Source organism: Oncorhynchus clarkii, chromosome 13, assembly GCF_045791955.1.
Source record: "Oncorhynchus clarkii lewisi isolate Uvic-CL-2024 chromosome 13, UVic_Ocla_1.0, whole genome shotgun sequence".
NCBI lineage: Eukaryota > Metazoa > Chordata > Actinopteri > Salmoniformes > Salmonidae > Oncorhynchus > Oncorhynchus clarkii.
This window is the reverse complement of record NC_092159.1, coordinates 48706802-48726711: the sequence shown is the minus strand read 5'-3', so window position 1 is coordinate 48726711 and position 19910 is coordinate 48706802. Positions and strand designations below refer to the sequence as shown.

General features: G+C 41.4%; 1 protein-coding gene across 3 annotated transcripts in view; it reads left to right on the top strand.

Annotated features, from left to right (window-relative positions):
• LOC139364955 (RNA binding protein fox-1 homolog 3-like) overlaps nucleotides 1-19910 on the top strand; it is a 409389-nt gene that overhangs the window by 357882 nt on the left and 31597 nt on the right. For all 3 annotated transcript variants that reach the window (XM_071102230.1, XM_071102231.1, XM_071102229.1), the window contains 2 exons: nucleotides 2433-2684; nucleotides 16598-16741. In XM_071102230.1, coding sequence (XP_070958331.1) covers nucleotides 2433-2684; nucleotides 16598-16741 — 396 coding nt within the window. The remainder of the gene's footprint in view (nucleotides 1-2432; nucleotides 2685-16597; nucleotides 16742-19910) is intronic.

The window sequence follows — 19910 nt, the reverse complement described above, 5'->3', positions numbered from 1 at the left end:
CCCGTTCTCTACTCACACCCATAGATCCCCACTCCTTGCTTTTGGTTTGCTGCCCTTTGAAACAGTGCTGTGGTGCTGTATAGTGCAGTACAACACTTTGTTGCTGCATCTCTCTCTCTCTCCCTCTCTTTCTTTCTTTCTCTCTCTTTCTTTCTTTCTCTCTCGCTCTCTCTGTCTCTCTCTCTCTCTGTCTCTCTCTCTCTCTCTGTCTCTCTCTCTCTCTCGCGCGCGCACGCGCGCTTTCGCTCTCCCTCCCAGCTCCAGGCTGTTACCCAGTGTTGTGTGTCACATGGCTTTATTTCAGTCCCATGCCCTTGTTTTATGCTCCAAGAACAATAGGCGTGACACAAGTACACTGGTGCTCTGTGCCTCTCCATGTCTAACAGAATCCTCTAATGTAGCCTTGATCTCCCATATGGTGTGAAAACTGTTTCTCATATATGCCTTGTTGTCATCTGGACTCAAGCTTTCTTTCCTAACTGATTTGTTGATGTTAGACCACTTGAACCGGTTCATGAGGAAACTATGTGAAAGGTCTCAGCTGCTGCTGTGCCATGAGAAGCTTCTGTTTTTAGGTAGCTAACCAGCCCCCTTCCTTGAAGTGGGTGCTTAAAAGTTTAAAATTGCCGACATCAAGAGTCGACTTGAATAAGGATGCCCTGCAATGCAAGTGGGTTATATAACGCCATGACTAGAGGGAGATGAAAAGTAGAGCACGGGGGGAGAGATTAAAAAAGTTTCAGCACGAAGAGGGAGGGAAGAAAGAGACGGGGGGAACGAGAGGGGAGGTAAGAGGAGAGAGATGGAGGCAGGGTAGCTGAGGTCACGGAGGTGTTGAGGGCCCAGGCCTTGAGACTGTGGCCTCTCTTGAAGCTGGTCGATCCTCCTCATCTCTCAAGGCTGAAGGGCCTTTCTTTTTTCATTTAGATAATGGAGGCATTTCCTTAATTGGCCAAGTGGTTTGGACTGTGGTTTGTTTGGCAACACGTCAGTGTATCATTGTTTCCAAAACATTTACAGCGCTGGGCGCTATGCTGCACGGCTCCCCTCCCTCATTAAAGCACAGGCCTCCTCTCCTCCTGCAGCCCAACTAGCTACGGCTGTCTGTGGAAGCCTGCAACATAGAGCCCAAACAGCAATGCACACAAGTGAGAAAAAAGGAATAAAAAGCATTTATCTCTCCTCTCTCCGTCCCTAGCCAGTTAAGGCTTGGAAGAGACAGAAACTTCTCTATCTGTTTACTGTTATTGTTTCCCCCTTACCCATAAGCCTCTTTGTCTTCTCTTATCGGAGGAGTTATGCGTTCAGCTCTTGTGATCTGTATCTTCAAATTTGATTGGGGATATTTGGTGGGAATGTGTTATTGGATTCTGCCGGTATTGTCTCACCTTTTTTAAAACACAGTTGTTGGGGTTTTAATGTAGAGGTGTGGTATCTGTTCCAGCAGGGCTCAGTGTGGTAGAACAATAAGACATGCTCTCCTCTAGTCCTACCATTGCTTTTTTAAAACACAGTTGTTGGGGTTTTAATGTAGAGGTGTGGTATCTGTTCCAGCAGGGCTCAGTGTGGTAGAACAATAAGACATGCTCTCCTCTAGTCCTACCATTGCTTTTTTAAAACACAGTTGTTGGGGTTTTAATGTAGAGGTGTGGTATCTGTTCCAGCAGGGCTCAGTGTGGTAGAACAATAAGACATGCTCTCCTCTAGTCCTACCATTGCTTTGCTTAACAATGTGCACCAGCCAGAAAAGTCCATTAATTCAACAGCTCATCATCTTAAGCGCCCACACGAGAGAAAGGGTTTGCAAAGCGCCTGCCACGTCTCTACCAGCCATCTGTCACTTAAGTCACTCAGGAGCACAGAGACAGAACAAGACGAGTAGGACAGAATGAAAGAGGAATATGAGTGAGGGAGGGGGTGAGAAGGAAGAGCCAAGGACAGGACAGATGTATCAAGTAAGATGCAGGTAGTAGGTGTTCAAAGCAGAAAAGTGGAACACAGAAAGGAATCGGCTGCTCCTATAACCGACCTGTCATTTGAATCAAAGCCTCTAATCAGAATTGTATCAATTAATTGATCTTTCCTCTTGCGCTTTGCCATGAGTGCAATTGAGTTTCCTCCTCGCTCCTGCCCCACCACCAGAGAGCCGTGCTCTACACACCATAAACTATGTTCATTAATAATGATCAAGGAATCCTCTAATCTGGGGTGAAATATGATATGATAGCTATTTCCCTGAGATACTTAGTTTGCAGGACAACTCTTCATCTCCCCAGCTACTTCCAAAGCACAGGGGAAACCAGCATGCTTTCATGCTGCGTTGTTCTTTAGTACTACTAACAACGTACTCCGCTGTTCTAACAATGTAACTTTAATCACAAGTGATGTGGAACAATGAATGTAACACTGTCTTCTCCTCTTTGTCTTAATAGGGTAACCAAGAGGCCACCAACCCCCCAGAAGCCATGGCCCAGCCGTACACGCCTGCCCAGTACCCGCCTCCCCCACAGAATGGCATCCCGGCCGAGTTTGCGGCACCCCACCCCCTCCCCACGCAGGACTACACCGGGCAGAACAGGGTGCCCGAGCATGCCATGACCCTCTACACCCCCACACAGACGCACAGTGAGCCGCCGGGCACCGACAACAACACGCCCGCCATCACCGCCAACACGACTGTACCGGTCAGTACCGCTCAACAACACAACACACACCTGGCATTATCTTAAATTAGGTTGATGACCGGAGGTGTTTAAGGAACCTCAGCCTTAAGACCATTACCAGTAGGATTGTTAATAAAGGCTTGGAAGCAGGAAGGGATGGAATATTACATATGACGGTCATAAGGTTGTGCCTCGGCTCGTTAGGTTAGGCATCGTTAACGTTACACAACTACCCAGAGTGTACAAGGGTGCAGGAGTAGACTGTGATGTCAGCAAATACATGAAGATGTCAAAGAGTGGAGCTGATTCTGCGTGAGTTGGAGTTGATTGAACTTAACTGGAAACGTTGTGGCGAAATCAAAGTGCATTTTTGAGAAGCCGGGCTCTCTGGAAAACGTGGAAACCTGAAGGGTTTTATTTATTTCCGCCAATGAGATTCAACATGCTGTACACATCAATCATGTAGGCTCTGTGAAAGGGGGACAAGCCCTCCCCCTGAAAGGAGAGGAGGGAAAGTTGCTCTCTATGCCTGCAGGGGCCTGGGCTAGGCCAGCCAAAAAGCCCTGCCTAATTGGTCAAATTAGCTAATTAGCTGTAAATGTATATAAACCTCTGAGAATGTCCCTCAACATATTGCACTGCCTCCTGAGGAGCAGCCGCTAAGCCAGGATTATCCACAGACACTTTCTCCGAGTTAAATATGGGGAATTCAGCAAACAGCTATTTTACCATAGTAGAATATGTCAAATTCCCCATACTGACAGCTATTTTACCATAGTAGAATATGTCAAATTCACCATACTGACAACTATTTTACCATAGTAGAATATGTCAAATTCACCATACTGACAACTATTTTACCATAGTAGAATATGTCAAATTCACCATACTGACAACTATTTTACCATAGTAGAATATGTCAAATTCACCATACTGACAACTATTTTACAATAGTAGAATATGTCAAATTCACCATACTGACAACTATTTTACCATAGTAGAATATGTCAAATTCACCATACTGACAGCTATTTTACCATAGTAGAATATGTCAAATTCACCATACTGACAACTATTTTACCATAGTAGAATATGTCAAATTCACCATACTGACAACTATTTTACCATAGTAGAATATGTCAAATTCACCATACTGACAACTATTTTACCATAGTAGAATATGTCAAATTCACCATACTGACAACTATTTTACCATAGTAGAATATGTCAAATTCCCCATACTGACAGCTATTTTACCATAGTAGAATATGTCAAATTCACCATACTGACAACTATTTTACAATAGTAGAATATGTCAAATTCACCATACTGACAACTATTTTACCATAGTAGAATATGTCAAATTCCCCATACTGACAGCTATTTTACCATAGTAGAATATGTCAAATTCACCATACTGACAACTATTTTACAATAGTAGAATATGTCAAATTCACCATACTGACAGCTATTTTACCATAGTAGAATATGTCAAATTCCCCATACTGACAGCTATTTTACCATAGTAGAATATGTCAAATTCACCATACTGACAGCTATTTTACCATAGTAGAATATGTCAAATTCCCCATACTGACAGCTATTTTACCATAGTAGAATATGTCAAATTCACCATACTGACAACTATTTTACCATAGTAGAATATGTCAAATTCACCATACTGACAACTATTTTACCATAGTAGAATATGTCAAATTCCCCATACTGACAGCTATTTTACCATAGTAGAATATGTCAAATTCACCATACTGACAGCTATTTTACCATAGTAGAATATGTCAAATTCACCATACTGACAACTATTTTACCATAGTAGAATATGTCAAATTCACCATACTGACAACTATTTTACAATAGTAGAATATGTCAAATTCACCATACTGACAGCTATTTTACCATAGTAGAATATGTCAAATTCCCCATACTGACAGCTATTTTACCATAGTAGAATATGTCAAATTCCCCATACTGACAGCTATTTTACCATAGTAGAATATGTCAAATTCACCATACTGACAGCTATTTTACCATAGTAGAATATGTCAAATTCCCCATACTGACAGCTATTTTACCATAGTAGAATATGTCAAATTCACCATACTGACAACTATTTTACAATAGTAGAATATGTCAAATTCACCATACTGACAGCTATTTTACCATAGTAGAATATGTCAAATTCCCCATACTGACAGCTATTTTACCATAGTAGAATATGTCAAATTCACCATACTGACAGCTATTTTACCATAGTAGAATATGTCAAATTCACCATACTGACAACTATTTTACCATAGTAGAATATGTCAAATTCCCCATACTGACAGCTATTTTACCATAGTAGAATATGTCAAATTCACCATACTGACAGCTATTTTACCATAATAGAATATGTCAAATTCACCATACTGACAGCTATTTTACCATAGTAGAATATGTCAAATTCACCATACTGACAACTATTTTACCATAGTAGAATATGTCAAATTCAACATACTATGCAGCTATTATACCACAGTAGAATATGTGAAATTCACCATACTGACAACTATTTTACCATAGTAGAATATGTCAAATTCACCATACTGACAACTATTTTACCATAGTAGAATATGTCAAATTCACCATACTGACAGCTATTTTACCATAATAGAATATGTCAAATTCAACATACTATGCAGCTATTTTACCACAGAAGAATATGTCAAATTCAAGATACTATGCAGCTATTCTACCACAGTAGAATATGTCAAATTCCCCATACTGACAGCTATTTTACCATAGTAGAATATGTCAAATTCACCATACTATGCAGCTATTTTACAATAGTAGAATATGTCAAATTCACCATACTGACAACTATTTTACAATAGTAGAATATGTCAAATTCACCATACTGACAGCTATTTTACAATAGTAGAATATGTCAAATTCACCATACTGACAACTATTTTACAATAGTAGAATATGTCAAAATCACCATACTGACAACGATTTTACCATAGTAGAATATGTCAAATTCAACATACTATGCAGCTATTTTACCACAGAAGAATATGTCAAATTCAAGATACTATGCAGCTATTCTACCACAGTAGAATATGTCAAATTCTCCATACTGACAGCTATTTTACCATAGTAGAATATGTCAAATTCACCATACTGACAACTATTTTACCATAGTAGAATATGTCAAATTCACCATACTGACAACTATTTTACCATAGTAGAATATCTCAAATTCCCCATACTGACAGCTATTTTACCATAGTAGAATATGTCAAATTCACCATACTGACAACTATTTTACCATAGTAGAATATGTCAAATTCACCATACTGACAGCTATTTTACCATAGTAGAATATGTCAAATTCCCCATACTGACAACTATTTTACCATAGTAGAATATGTCAAATTCACCATACTGACAGCTATTTTACCATAGTAGAATATGTCAAATTCACCATACTGACAGCTATTTTACAATAGTAGAATATGTCAAATTCACCATACTGACAACTATTTTACCATAGTAGAATATGTCAAATTCACCATACTGACAACTATTTTACAATAGTAGAATATGTCAAATTCACCATACTGACAACTATTTTACAATAGTAGAATATGTCAAATTCACCATACTGACAACTATTTTACAATAGTAGAATATGTCAAATTCACCATACTGACAGCTATTTTACAATAGTAGAATATGTCAAATTCACCATACTGACAACTATTTTACAATAGTAGAATATGTCAAATTCACCATACTGACAGCTATTTTACAATAGTAGAATATGTCAAATTCACCATACTGACAACTATTTTACAATAGTAGAATATGTCAAATTCACCATACTGACAACTATTTTACAATAGTAGAATATGTCAAATTCACCATACTGACAACTATTTTACCATAGTAGAATATGTCAAATTCACCATACTGACAGCTATTTTACCATAGTAGAATATGTCAAATTCCCCATACTGACAGCTATTTTACCATAGTAGAATATGTCAAATTCACCATACTGACAGCTATTTTACCATAGTAGAATATGTCAAATTCACCATACTGACAGCTATTTTACCATAGTAGAATATGTCAAATTCACCATACTGACAGCTATTTTACCATAGTAGAATATGTCAAATTCACCATACTGACAACTATTTTACCATAGTAGAATATGTCAAATTCAACATACTATGCAGCTATTATACCACAGTAGAATATGTGAAATTCACCATACTGACAACTATTTTACCATAGTAGAATATGTCAAATTCACCATACTGACAACTATTTTACCATAGTAGAATATGTCAAATTCACCATACTGACAGCTATTTTACCATAATAGAATATGTCAAATTCAACATACTATGCAGCTATTTTACCACAGAAGAATATGTCAAATTCAAGATACTATGCAGCTATTCTACCACAGTAGAATATGTCAAATTCCCCATACTGACAGCTATTTTACCATAGTAGAATATGTCAAATTTACCATACTATGCAGCTATTTTACAATAGTAGAATATGTCAAATTCACCATACTGACAACTATTTTACAATAGTAGAATATGTCAAATTCACCATACTGACAGCTATTTTACAATAGTAGAATATGTCAAATTCACCATACTGACAACTATTTTACAATAGTAGAATATGTCAAATTCACCATACTGACAACGATTTTACAATAGTAGAATATGTCAAATTCAACATACTATGCAGCTATTTTACCACAGAAGAATATGTCAAATTCAAGATACTATGCAGCTATTCTACCACAGTAGAATATGTCAAATTCTCCATACTGACAGCTATTTTACCATAGTAGAATATGTCAAATTCACCATACTGACAGCTAATTTACCATAGTAGAATATGTCAAATTCCCCATACTGACAACTATTTTACCATAGTAGAATATCTCAAATTCACCATACTGACAGCTATTTTACCATAGTAGAATATGTCAAGTTCACCATACTGACAGCTATTTTACCATAGTAGAATATGTCAAATTCACCATACTGACAGCTATTTTACCATAGTAGAATATGTCAAATTCACCATACTGACAACTATTTTACCATAGTAGAATATGTCAAATTCAACATACTATGCAGCTATTATACCACAGTAGAATATGTGAAATTCACCATACTGACAACTATTTTACCATAGTAGAATATGTCAAATTCACCATACTGACAACTATTTTACCATAGTAGAATATGTCAAATTCACCATACTGACAGCTATTTTACCATAATAGAATATGTCAAATTCAACATACTATGCAGCTATTTTACCACAGAAGAATATGTCAAATTCAAGATACTATGCAGCTATTCTACCACAGTAGAATATGTCAAATTCCCCATACTGACAGCTATTTTACCATAGTAGAATATGTCAAATTTACCATACTATGCAGCTATTTTACAATAGTAGAATATGTCAAATTCACCATACTGACAACTATTTTACAATAGTAGAATATGTCAAATTCACCATACTGACAGCTATTTTACAATAGTAGAATATGTCAAATTCACCATACTGACAACTATTTTACAATAGTAGAATATGTCAAATTCACCATACTGACAACGATTTTACCATAGTAGAATATGTCAAATTCAACATACTATGCAGCTATTTTACCACAGAAGAATATGTCAAATTCAAGATACTATGCAGCTATTCTACCACAGTAGAATATGTCAAATTCTCCATACTGACAGCTATTTTACCATAGTAGAATATGTCAAATTCACCATACTGACAGCTATTTTACCATAGTAGAATATGTCAAATTCCCCATACTGACAACTATTTTACCATAGTAGAATATCTCAAATTCACCATACTGACAGCTATTTTACCATAGTAGAATATGTCAAATTCACCATACTGACAACTATTTTACCATAGTAGAATATGTCAAATTCACCATACTGACAACTATTTTACAATAGTAGAATATGTCAAATTCACCATACTGACAACTATTTTACAATAGTAGAATATGTCAAATTCACCATACTGACAACTATTTTACAATAGTAGAATATGTCAAATTCACCATACTGACAGCTATTTTACAATAGTAGAATATGTCAAATTCACCATACTGACAACTATTTTACAATAGTAGAATATGTCAAATTCACCATACTGACAGCTATTTTACCATAGTAGAATATGTCAAATTCACCATACTGACAACTATTTTACAATAGTAGAATATGTCAAATTCACCATACTGACAACTATTTTACCATAGTAGAATATGTTAAATTCACCATACTGACAGCTATTTTACAATAGTAGAAAATGTCAAATTCAACATACTATGCAGCTATTCCTCCACAGTAAAATATGTTGAATTCAGCATATTACATCACCATTTCCCCATGTAGTTAAAACAGCTTGAATTCAACCTTTCTGTTATTTTTTAATAATTTGATATGTCAAATACTGAATATTACACAGCTACTTTCCGTAGTTAAATATATACAATTCTACATAGCTTGTTTTTGTCATGGTTAAATATGTTGAGTTCAGCTTATTCAGCAGCCTACACTTTTGACCAATAGGACAGAGCAAACACTATAGCGATGTGAGCCCACCAGGTAGACGTTGACATGTGGTTTAAATTAAGTGAAAGTATACATAATATATTTCATATATAAAATATGCCATAACCTGTGATTCACCCTTTCTGGAGGTAGTTGAGGATCAGAGAGGAGGATTTAGCAGAAGTCTCCCTCTCTCTAACTCCAGATAATACCAGTGGGAGAAAATGTGACTTCAGTCCAGCCTTTCTTCCTTTCCTCCCTCTCTTCCTCTCCTCCTCTCACATGAAAACACTTGCTGGGAGAGGTCAGCTTGGGGTCAAGGCTGCCCCCCTAAGGGATTCAAGCCACCCATAAAAAACATCGTTAACAACTCCATTTTCCTAACCATAGAAGCACTGAAGCACCATGGATAATGGGTGGAGAAATCAGCTGTGATTTACAGGTACAGATATAGCAAGGCCATGTGTATAACTGTAGCATTACTCTGTGATGAAATCATGTTTCATTTGAAGATGTGTGTGACTCCGTCGTCATGGCTGACTCTTATTGGCATACACTGTGTTCAGTGAGTAAGGAGAGACTTTGCAGGAGGTTCCACTCCCCTGCTCAGAACCCTGCCGTGTCGCTGCCTCTCATTCCCCCACGCCACTCACTTCTCCTCTCGCCATTTTATATTTCATTTCATCTGTCCACCCGCTGTGAAGAAAGCCAAGTGACGTGGCCATGGAGAGATGAGAGGCAGCCCTGCTTTCCTTCACGGCTCCCTCCCTCTCTCTCATTATCTTTCTTCCTCTCCCTTTCCCTCCCTTTCTTTTCCCCACTCTCTTTCTCTCTCTACCCTCTCTCTCTCCTTCTCTCTCCATCTCACCCTGCCAGTGAGGAGAGAGGGATCAGATCAGTGGGCTGTAAACAGAGTGGCTGGCTAATCCCTGGGGCCGCTGGTGTAGGGGAGCACTCCCCACCGCTGTGCCCCCTACCGCCACTGCTGCTCCTCGCTGCGCTCCCCTGCTTTAATGACCCAGCCTGTTTGCTTTGGGTGCCACAGAAGGGCGCGGGTGTCTTTGATTAGGACACCCTGCAGAAACACAGATTGGGGAGCAGATCAGCACTCACTGGGCTCCCACTCCTCAGTGCTTTACTCTGGCCGTCTCTGAAAACGTATAGACTTTAAAAGAGTCATGAGGAAAAGAGAATGAAATGTTTGGATTCTGTGTGAATTCCCGGCGGAGGGTTGGCAGTGTGTGTTTAATGAGGGATTGCCTCTCCTCTCTCTCCTCATCTCTTCAGTCAGTCAGTCCTCCTCTACTCCAGGGAGGTGCTGTTGTCCAGACTCAGACCTCTGGGGCCTGCTGTGTGACTCCCATGTTCAAACGACACTCACATGAAAGCGGGTGACTTGAGGATAGAAAGAGGCAGTCAAACTTTCTCCAAATCCTCAGAGAGAGAGAGAGAATGGGACTGTAGAAATGGTCTGCCAGCAACTTCTGTTTCAAAAAGCGGAGCTCGTTATCTAGCAAGCGCCATTCAAATAGTCCAAGGTTGGGTTTGGATTTCATGAGTTATCATTCTTTTTATTCAGATAACAAATTAAGGCAGTGTTGTTAGGACTGCACTCAATTCCAGATCTTTCAAAGTCTGTGTCAGCTGCATGAGGACTACCCAAAGTGGATTCTGGGAACTTGTGGTCTACACATATAGTTCAAGCTATAGCAGCCCTCAGACTCTTAGGGCCTGGATGATGAGTGTATATATGACCCAGTTAAAGTGGATGTCTGTGTTATCTATATTTTACCTTATTTAACCAGGCAAGTCAGTTAAGAACAAATTATTATTTTCAATGACAGCCTAGGAACAGTGGGTTAACTGCCTGTTCAGGGGAGTTAACCCCTTGTCAGCTTGGGGATTTGAACTTTCAACCTTTCAGTTACTAGTCCAACGCTCTAACCACTAGGCTACCCTACCGCCCCTGGTCTGCTATATGAATAGCAGACCAGGGGGAGGGAGGGGCTCTACTCTACCTCTCTCTCACCCCCTGCTATTTCAGGTGACTGAAGAAGGGATTTGTTTACAGCTTCTTTAGAGAAGAGGAGACAAACAATGGAGGATTAGGTGGGGGGGATGCATTAAAGGAAGGCATTATAATTCTTGTGAGCGACGACTCGGTATCCCCCCCAACTTAATCGGATGTAATCTACCTGCTTGGCGGCGTTCCAATCAGATAGTTTCAATTATGTTCTTGTAATGCCACTGAGAGGAGGGGGAATGTGCTGAGCACAGCACTTTGAAAGCGATTTGCAAATAACGGCGAGGGAGTCTGTTAGAGGAATGAATGAACAGGAAGCAGGGTGGGTGACTCGCCGCCTGAGATGACAGCTACACTTGGCGGGGACAGTAGCGGCAGGTGACGCCTGGGGTTGCATCAGCCTCCCTCCCTCGCCATGACTGTGACAGCAGCTGCCAGGTCGGTAAAGTGCCACTGAATGGGGTCTCCAATGGCAAGATTATTCCACCGGGGGGGTCCGTGGAAATATATATTTTTATATATATTGGATTTCCCATTTTTACCAACACATGGCCAACCTTTGTTTAACCAGATAAACAGCTGCTCTTAGTGAAAATGAGTTTGGAGTTACCTTTCTAACTGATAGACTATGTTAGAGTTATTGATTTGATTTATTAGGATCCCCATTAGCCGACGTTAACAGCGACAGCTAGTCTTACTGGGGTAACATATCAAAAAGACATTGCAAACAAAATACTTTACAAGTTACATACATTTAAAAACATGAACATGTAGTGTGTGTGTAAAAACATGAACATGTAGTGTGTGTGTAAAACCATGAACTTGTAGTGTGTGTGTAAAAACATGAACTTGTAGTGTGTGTGTAAAAACATGAACTTGTAGTGTGTGTGTAAAAACATGAACTTGTAGTGTGTGTGTTTCAAAACATGAACATGTAGTGTGTGTGTAAAAACATGAACATGTAGTGTGTGTTTAAAAACATGAACATGTAGTGTGTGTGTAAAAACATGAACATGTAGTGTGTGTGTAAAAACATGAACATGTAGTGTGTGTGTAAAAACATGAACATGTAGTGTATGTAAAAACATGAACATGTAGTGTGTGTGTAAAAACATGAACATGTAGTGTGTGTGTAAAACCATGAACTTGTAGTGTGTGTGTAAAAACATGAACTTGTAGTGTGTGTGTAAAAACATGAACATGTAGTGTGTGTGTAAAAACATGAACTTGTAGTGTGTGTGTAAAAACATGAACTTGTAGTGTGTGTGTAAAAACATGAACATGTAGTGTGTGTGTAAAAACATGAACATTGTAGTGTGTGTTTAAAAACTTCTTAGGGCTGAGATCCCGTTAACGGGATCGATATGACAACAGCCAGTGAAAGTGCAGGGCGCCAAAATCAAAACAACAGAAATCTCATAATTAAAATTCCTCAAACATACAAGTATCTTATACCATTTTAAAGGTAATCTTGGTGTTAATCCCACCACATTGTCTGATTTCAAATAGGCTTTACAGCGAAAGCACCACAAACGATTATGTTAAGTCAGAGAGCCATATCACAGAAAAACACAGCCATTTTTCCAGCCAAAGAGTGGAGTCACAAAAATCACTAACCTTTGATGATCTTCATCAGAGGACACTCATAGAACTTCATGTTACACAATACATGTATGTTCTGTTCGATAAAGTTTATATTTATATTAAAAAAATCTCAGTATATATTGGCGCGTTATGTTCAGTAGTTTCAAAAACATCCGTTGATTTTGCAGAGAGCCACATCAATTTACAGAAATACTCATTATAAATGTTGATAAAAAAATACAAGTGTTATACATGGAAATATAGATAAACTTCTCCTTAATGCAACTGCTGTGTCAGATTTCAAAAAAGCTTTACGGAAGAAGCAAACCATGCAAAATCTGAGTACGGCACTCAGAGAACCAATAAGCCAAAAAGATATCGCCATATTGTGCAGTCAACAGAAGTTAGAGATAACATTATAAATATTCACTTATCTTTGATGATCTTCATCAGAATGCACTCCCAGGAATCCCAGATCCACAATAAATGTTTGATTTGTTTGATAATGTCCATCATTTATGTCCAAATAGCTACTTTAGCACGTTTGGTAAACAAATCAAAACTCACGAATCGCGTTCACTAGTTGCAGACGAAATGTCAAAAAGTTCCTTTACAGTCCGTAGAAACATGTCAAACGATGTATAGAATCAATCTTTAGGATGTTTTTAACATAAAACTTCAATAATATTCCAACTGGAGAATTCCTTTGTCTTCAGAAAAGCAAATGGAACGGGAGCTACCTCTCATGTGAATGCGCGTAACCAGCGCGTGACTGCTGGCACACCTCTGACTCATTCCCCTCTCATTCATAGTAGAAGCCTCAAACAAGTTTCTAAAGACGGTTGACATCTAGTGGAAGCCTTAGGAAGTGCAAGATGACCAATATCCCACTGTATTTTCAATAGGGGCTGAGTTTAAAATCGACCAATCTCAGATTTCCCACTTCCTAGTTGGATTTTTTTCTCAGGTTTTTGCCTGCTCATGAGTTCTGTTATACTCACAGACATCATTCAAACAGTTTTAGAAACTTCAGAGTGTTTTCTATCCAAATATACTAATAATATGCATATATTAGCAACTGGGACTGAGGAGCACCGACTGGGCACCTTATTCATCCAAGCTACACAATACTGCCACCAGCCATAAGAAGTTAAAACATGAACATGTAGTGTGTGTGTGTGTGTGTGTGTGTGTGTGTGTGTGTGTGTGTGTGTGTGTGTGTGTGTGTGTGTGTGTGTGTGTGCATCTATCAGTTACACATACAGTACATGTCAGTACATACACACAACACGTTTACACACAAGGGTTTACACTTCCTCTTACAATTATAATGTGAGGAGGTCAAAATATTTACCAAATGTATTCATTTTAAAATGTTGATAACTTTTCCTTTCCATTAACATTCACCGGATGATAAGACAAGATGTCTTTGCTAACGTGTGATGGGTATTGCCGGTTGCCTGGGAGGGAATCCCTGGGCAAGAAAAGGGTGAAGACCCATGTCATATGGTAATGCACATGTAATTATTTTACACTGTAACCATTTCACCTTCTCCCAACCAGCTTGGATGCAGATGATCCCTCAGGAGAAGCAATGGAGAGACAAGGGCACTAAACTCACTGACAGAAACACAGAGATCCACAGATGGAGTCTGGGTTAAATAGCTGTAGGTGTATGAGTGTCAGTCGTATTTACCTCTAGTCAGTATGGAAGAAGTGTGTGAACTAAAAGTGAATCTGAAGGTTTGCTAACACACAGTTAGAGGACCCCATGATAAGAAGCCAGTAGCTAAGCTGGAGGACAGGACATGGAGTCAGTCGTTGTGCAGTCTGGTAGCATACGGTAAAGGTTGATAGAGTCATGTGTGACCGATGAAACAGATTGACCCGCGGTCCCCAGTGCCTTGTCACCCTCCACAGTAGTGGGGCATCTGTCTGCCGTGTGTCACCCTGGGACCCAACATAGCTACTCAGGCTATTAACCTCTAGCACAGGAGGACATGGCACACTGCTAGCCCTGCTCACCCCTACACTACTCTACCAGTCTGATACTGGAACTAGCTAGCCCAGCTCACCCCTACACTACTCTACCAGTCTGATACTGGAACTAGCTAGCTCAGCTCACCCCTACACTGGCTCCTGTGCCCTTCTCCACATGATAACCTCTGAACATGACTTAACATCACTGAACATCACTGAACACAAGGCTTTCAGACCTTCCGTCACCAATGTGCCCTACCTGGATGGCTGGAGGGGAGACTAAGTGGGACCTTGAATCAAACAACTGTCAGTGTTAACAATGTATGTCACCATCTCCGAATGGGCCATAAAGCAAATAAATGAGGGCCATTACAGTGGAGATTGTGATTATGATAATGAGAATAATAAAGGCGATCATCATTACGATCATGATGATAATGATAATACTGTGATGATGAATTATAATGAATAAATCCCTAGCCCATTTCCTAAATGGTGGGATATGTATCACCCAGGGGCCTGCAGCCACCCGACGGCCTTGGAGCAGGGAGCAGGTTGTTAGATGGTGGAGAGAGGTGTGTGTGTGTGTGTGTGTGTGTGTGTGTGTGTGTGTGTGTGTGTGTGTGTGTGTACGTGTACGTGTACGTGTGTGTGTCTGTATGTGCACATCTGTCAGCCTTTTTTGCTCTCGATCTAAGGTTCTTCTCTTTTCACTCTGTCGTCCTTCACTATCTTATTTCCCCTCTCTCTCTCTCTCTCTCTCTCTCTCTCCGTCTGTGCGTGTGTGTGTACTCGGGGGGTGTCTGTGTATGTGACTCCAGCCAGCCCTGTGTAGTATGGAGTATTTCCTATTGCTCATGGAGCACATCCCTGGGGACCTTGGAGTTTACATATCATATTCAAACAGCTTTTGTACTCCTTCTCAATCTAACCAGGCCTCGCTCCCTATTTCACTCCTCTCTCTTTTTCTTTCCCTCCATTTTCCCCCACTTCTCATAGTTTTTTCATAACGCCAGAAGTGTCTACAAGAGGTCTGGGTTTTAATTTTAGTAAACACATTTAAATGATGCAATCTGTTGTTATGCAGACAGAGTTGGTCCCTAATGATCCTTCCATGGAGAGGGTAAATGGTTCTGATGACCAGTGAAGGTTTTTACAGAAAACAAATCTTGTGAAACCCTCTCCCTCTAAAACTGTGTTGGTTTGAGTAAACAAGCCAGCAGCCATGTTGAAATTCATCACTCTTGTCTGAGAGAGAACTAAGTGGGATTTGTCATAGACATCAGACATGTCATTTATATCACAATGTCAGCACTGCATTCGCATAATGATGGAGTCGACAACGTAGGAGCTCTGGGCCTCTGTGCAAACAACACCAATAATGTGTCTCAAGTCTAGATGTGTCAGAAGCGCTAGGATCAATATCCATGCCTTTCTGTCAAACCCCTCAATCTTTCTTTCTTGTGGCTCCAGAAGCTAAGTGCAAGAGATTAATAAGCGGATTTGTAATGCATGACCTCAGGTTTTAAACCATAATTCATCAGCTGTTTAGCGTTGTCTGCTTCTCGGCAGATTGAAAAATAGCAGACGCTAAGTAAGTTAGTTAGCCGGTCCCCCTCTGTCTCTCTTCCCCCTCACCATGTGACCCGAAGGTACAGTAGTAGGATCTAATGAGCTGCTTGTGTCTTTCTGCTGTTGTTTCCCTCTGGCAGACAGATGACGTGACGCAATCAGAGGTCTCCCTGCAGCTCCAGCTGCAGCTCTCGGACTCCTCGGAGAAGCAGCAGCCCAAGAGGTTACATGTCTCCAACATCCCCTTCCGCTTCCGTGACCCCGACCTGCGGCAAATGTTTGGGGTGAGCTCCCTTCCCTCTCCCTGAACTCACTGGGGGAAACCATTCTTTACCCACCCACACATATCATGGTACCTGCCTGGAGTGTGTATTGTCGCGCTCTCTCTCTCTCTAGAAAGTCCAGACACACATTTATCCTGATCCCAGAACAGGTGTACTCTCTTTTCCCTGAAAGTGTAACCTCTCTGTCTCGCATTTCACACCAGTCCTTAAAATTAACACAACAAAAAAAGTATATAATTATAATGGATCCGAATCGGGAGCATTGCCAAAAATCTAATTTGAATGTTGCACGCTAATTTAGGTCATTATAAGCTACAGGCGTTAATTTTCATCGTTATGGAGACGACGTCAAACTGATGATATTAATTACAGGAGAGCCCTGGCTACGGCGTAATAAATTACTGGACAACACGGCTGCTGTCTCTCTCTCTCTATCTCTCTCTCTCTCTCTCTCTCTCTCTCTCTCTCTCTCTCTCTCTCTCTCTCTCTCTCTCTCTCTCTCTCTCTCCTTCCTGTGCTGTCTGATTGTTGGGTTTATTGTTTCCAGCTCTGGAGCAGGTCCTGTAGAATCCAAATTGCCTCAGTAATTAGCTCGGAGGCTTTGTGTGCCCGGCCGACGTGTGTGTGCAGCTTATGGATATGTGATGCAAATTTAACAGTGGCCCTCCCGGCAGCCCTCCCCTCCCTAACTTTCCGGGCAGTCGGTGGCTGGGTCCTGGGATTGATGTTTGTGGGCAGAGCTGGTTGCTGGTTGGGAGAGAAGATATCCTGTCTGTGCTGCATTAACGTGCCGGCTCAGCTCAGGCTCCACCCCTGGATATGGCCTGCACAGACAGTGTCTGTGTGTATGTGATCAGTGGTGTGCAGCCCCATCCCTCTGGCTCTAATGGCTGCCCTGCCGCCAGGGGCTCAATACACCATTACAGTTACACACGAGCAGAGCCCGCAGACATACAGGCAGGCAGAGGAGAGTGAAAGGAAAGGCAGCGGTGAGATGGTGCATGTGTCAATGGTCGAGTAGTGGAACCCAGCGCTGCTGCCAAGCCCCCAGGACCTCCATCTGCTCCCACAAGTTGTGAAGAGCCCCTCTCTCCAGTTCTCCAGTGACGTGCACACTTAGCAGGGACCCTCCATCAGCCATCAGCATAGAGCTGAAACAGAGACTAGCTAGCACCTGCTAACAGAGACTCTAGCTAGCCCCTAAACAAGGAGGGAGGGTTTGAGAGTTACCCTATCCCTCCGTAGGGTTTAAGGGTGCGGAGGATGACCCTCTGAGTCACTAACGAGGCGCAGAATAAAAGACTCATTAAGGCGACTGCTGCAGACCTTAATCAGTGATTAGAAAAGTGTGATATTTGAGAGAGCGGGCGATTAGAGGAGTGAAAGGAAAACACTCCAAGCTAGCGCTAGCTCGGGTAGCGCGGCGCACCATGCTGTGCTGCTTGAGGGCGTCCTCCTCATTCTGCTCCTGGGTTCTTCAACAGTACTCCTCCTCGGCTGCTTGACGAGGGCTCTCTGTGAACAAACATCTCTGGGCAATCAGACCTCTGGCCCCCACGCTTTCACACTGATCCCCAGTCTATCTCACCAGCCACTACTCTGCTACTCTCAGACAGTAGCAGCACTCTACACTACTACACCATGCTGTATTATGCTAATGATAGCTAGCCTCCTCACAGCATTCAGGTGTTTTAGCGTAGCAGAAGCAGGGATACATACAGTGCCCTATCCGTGGTTGGTAGCTCTGCATTCCAGTTGATCACAGTGTAGAAATGCATTTGCATCTCAGATAGGAAGTGGAGCGAATGAGCGAGGCCTCATAAAAAAGTGTTCTCGAGGTAGGAATATTAAATAGCGCCTATGATTTTTCCCCAACGGATGCTTTTTCTCATTTCCTTATTGATATGTTGATTGTTTACTATGGCTGATCTGGGGGTGAGGAAGGAAGGAGGTGTCGTCAGTCCCCCAGCTCTGTCTCTGTCTCCTGAGACCCCTCCAATTGATGCCATTGTTTATTGGCTTTGGTGCTGATGCAGCTGTTTGCGCTGGGCTGGGGCTGAGCTGGGGCGGAGAGGGCTGTAGGGAGGGAGGAGAGTGTGGGAGCGGCTGAGATCCCCAGTGTCATGTGGGAATCCACTAAGATGACTTCCCCAGAAACTAATTAATCGACACCACAAGCCCATTACTCTTGGTTAAAACAATTAGCATCTGCACATTACATGGGGAAGCATTGTCATCTCATGCGAAGAGGGGCATCACACTGGGATGTAAAATGCCCCTGTGTGTGATGGAGCCGGGTACGGTGAAGCGCTACAATTGGAATCAATAGAGCTGAGCACCATACGAGGTAGATGTGGAGACAGGAACTATGTAGAATTGAAATCCCAGATGAACAAGATGTACTTGAGTTTGTGGCCTGGGCTGGGCCGCCCCTGGCGTTGCCTGTTGGGAAGGTCATAAATAACTCCAACTTTTTTTCTCAGGCATTGTGGGGGTCAGCACTTGACCCCGGGGGATGAAGGATGTCATATGTGTTTTACCAGCCCATAAACCCAGCTCCTCCACCAGACCCACTCCCCTCATCACGCTCATCACTCTCCTATGGCCGGAGCAGGCAGATAATAGCCGGTTCTTCCTAACCCCTATTAGTGGCTCAGTCAAACGATCCATCCATTCCCATTGAGCGCCAACCACATGGAAGGCCTATTTCTTCCCTGTTGTGCCCAAATGAAGGCGATGCGGACCGCTTGACAGGGTAATTACTTTTAATGAAATAATACGGCCATTGTAGACAGCAATTAAAAGTGGCTCTCACTCCACTCATTAGGGGGAACTTACGATTGGCTTTCATTCCTCTGTTTTCTAATGATCCGAGCCTGTTAAAAGGCTTGAGCACGTTAACCCCTTGGGACCATCCCTCGAGTCCTGTTCACTGAGAAAACAACACACACTCACATCAACAAAGAGCGAGAAAAAGAGAGGAGGAGAAAGAGAGAGAAAATGGCAGGTACCTGTGTAGATAGAGACAGCTCAGCCACCTGTTTGTTGGGCAGGCAGAAGCCTGATGGTCTGTCTCTCTTTATGTCAAAGCCTAGTTAACTCTCTCTCTCTCTCTCTCTCTCTCTCTCTCTCTCTCTCTCTCAATCGGTTATCTCTCTTTCTCAATCGG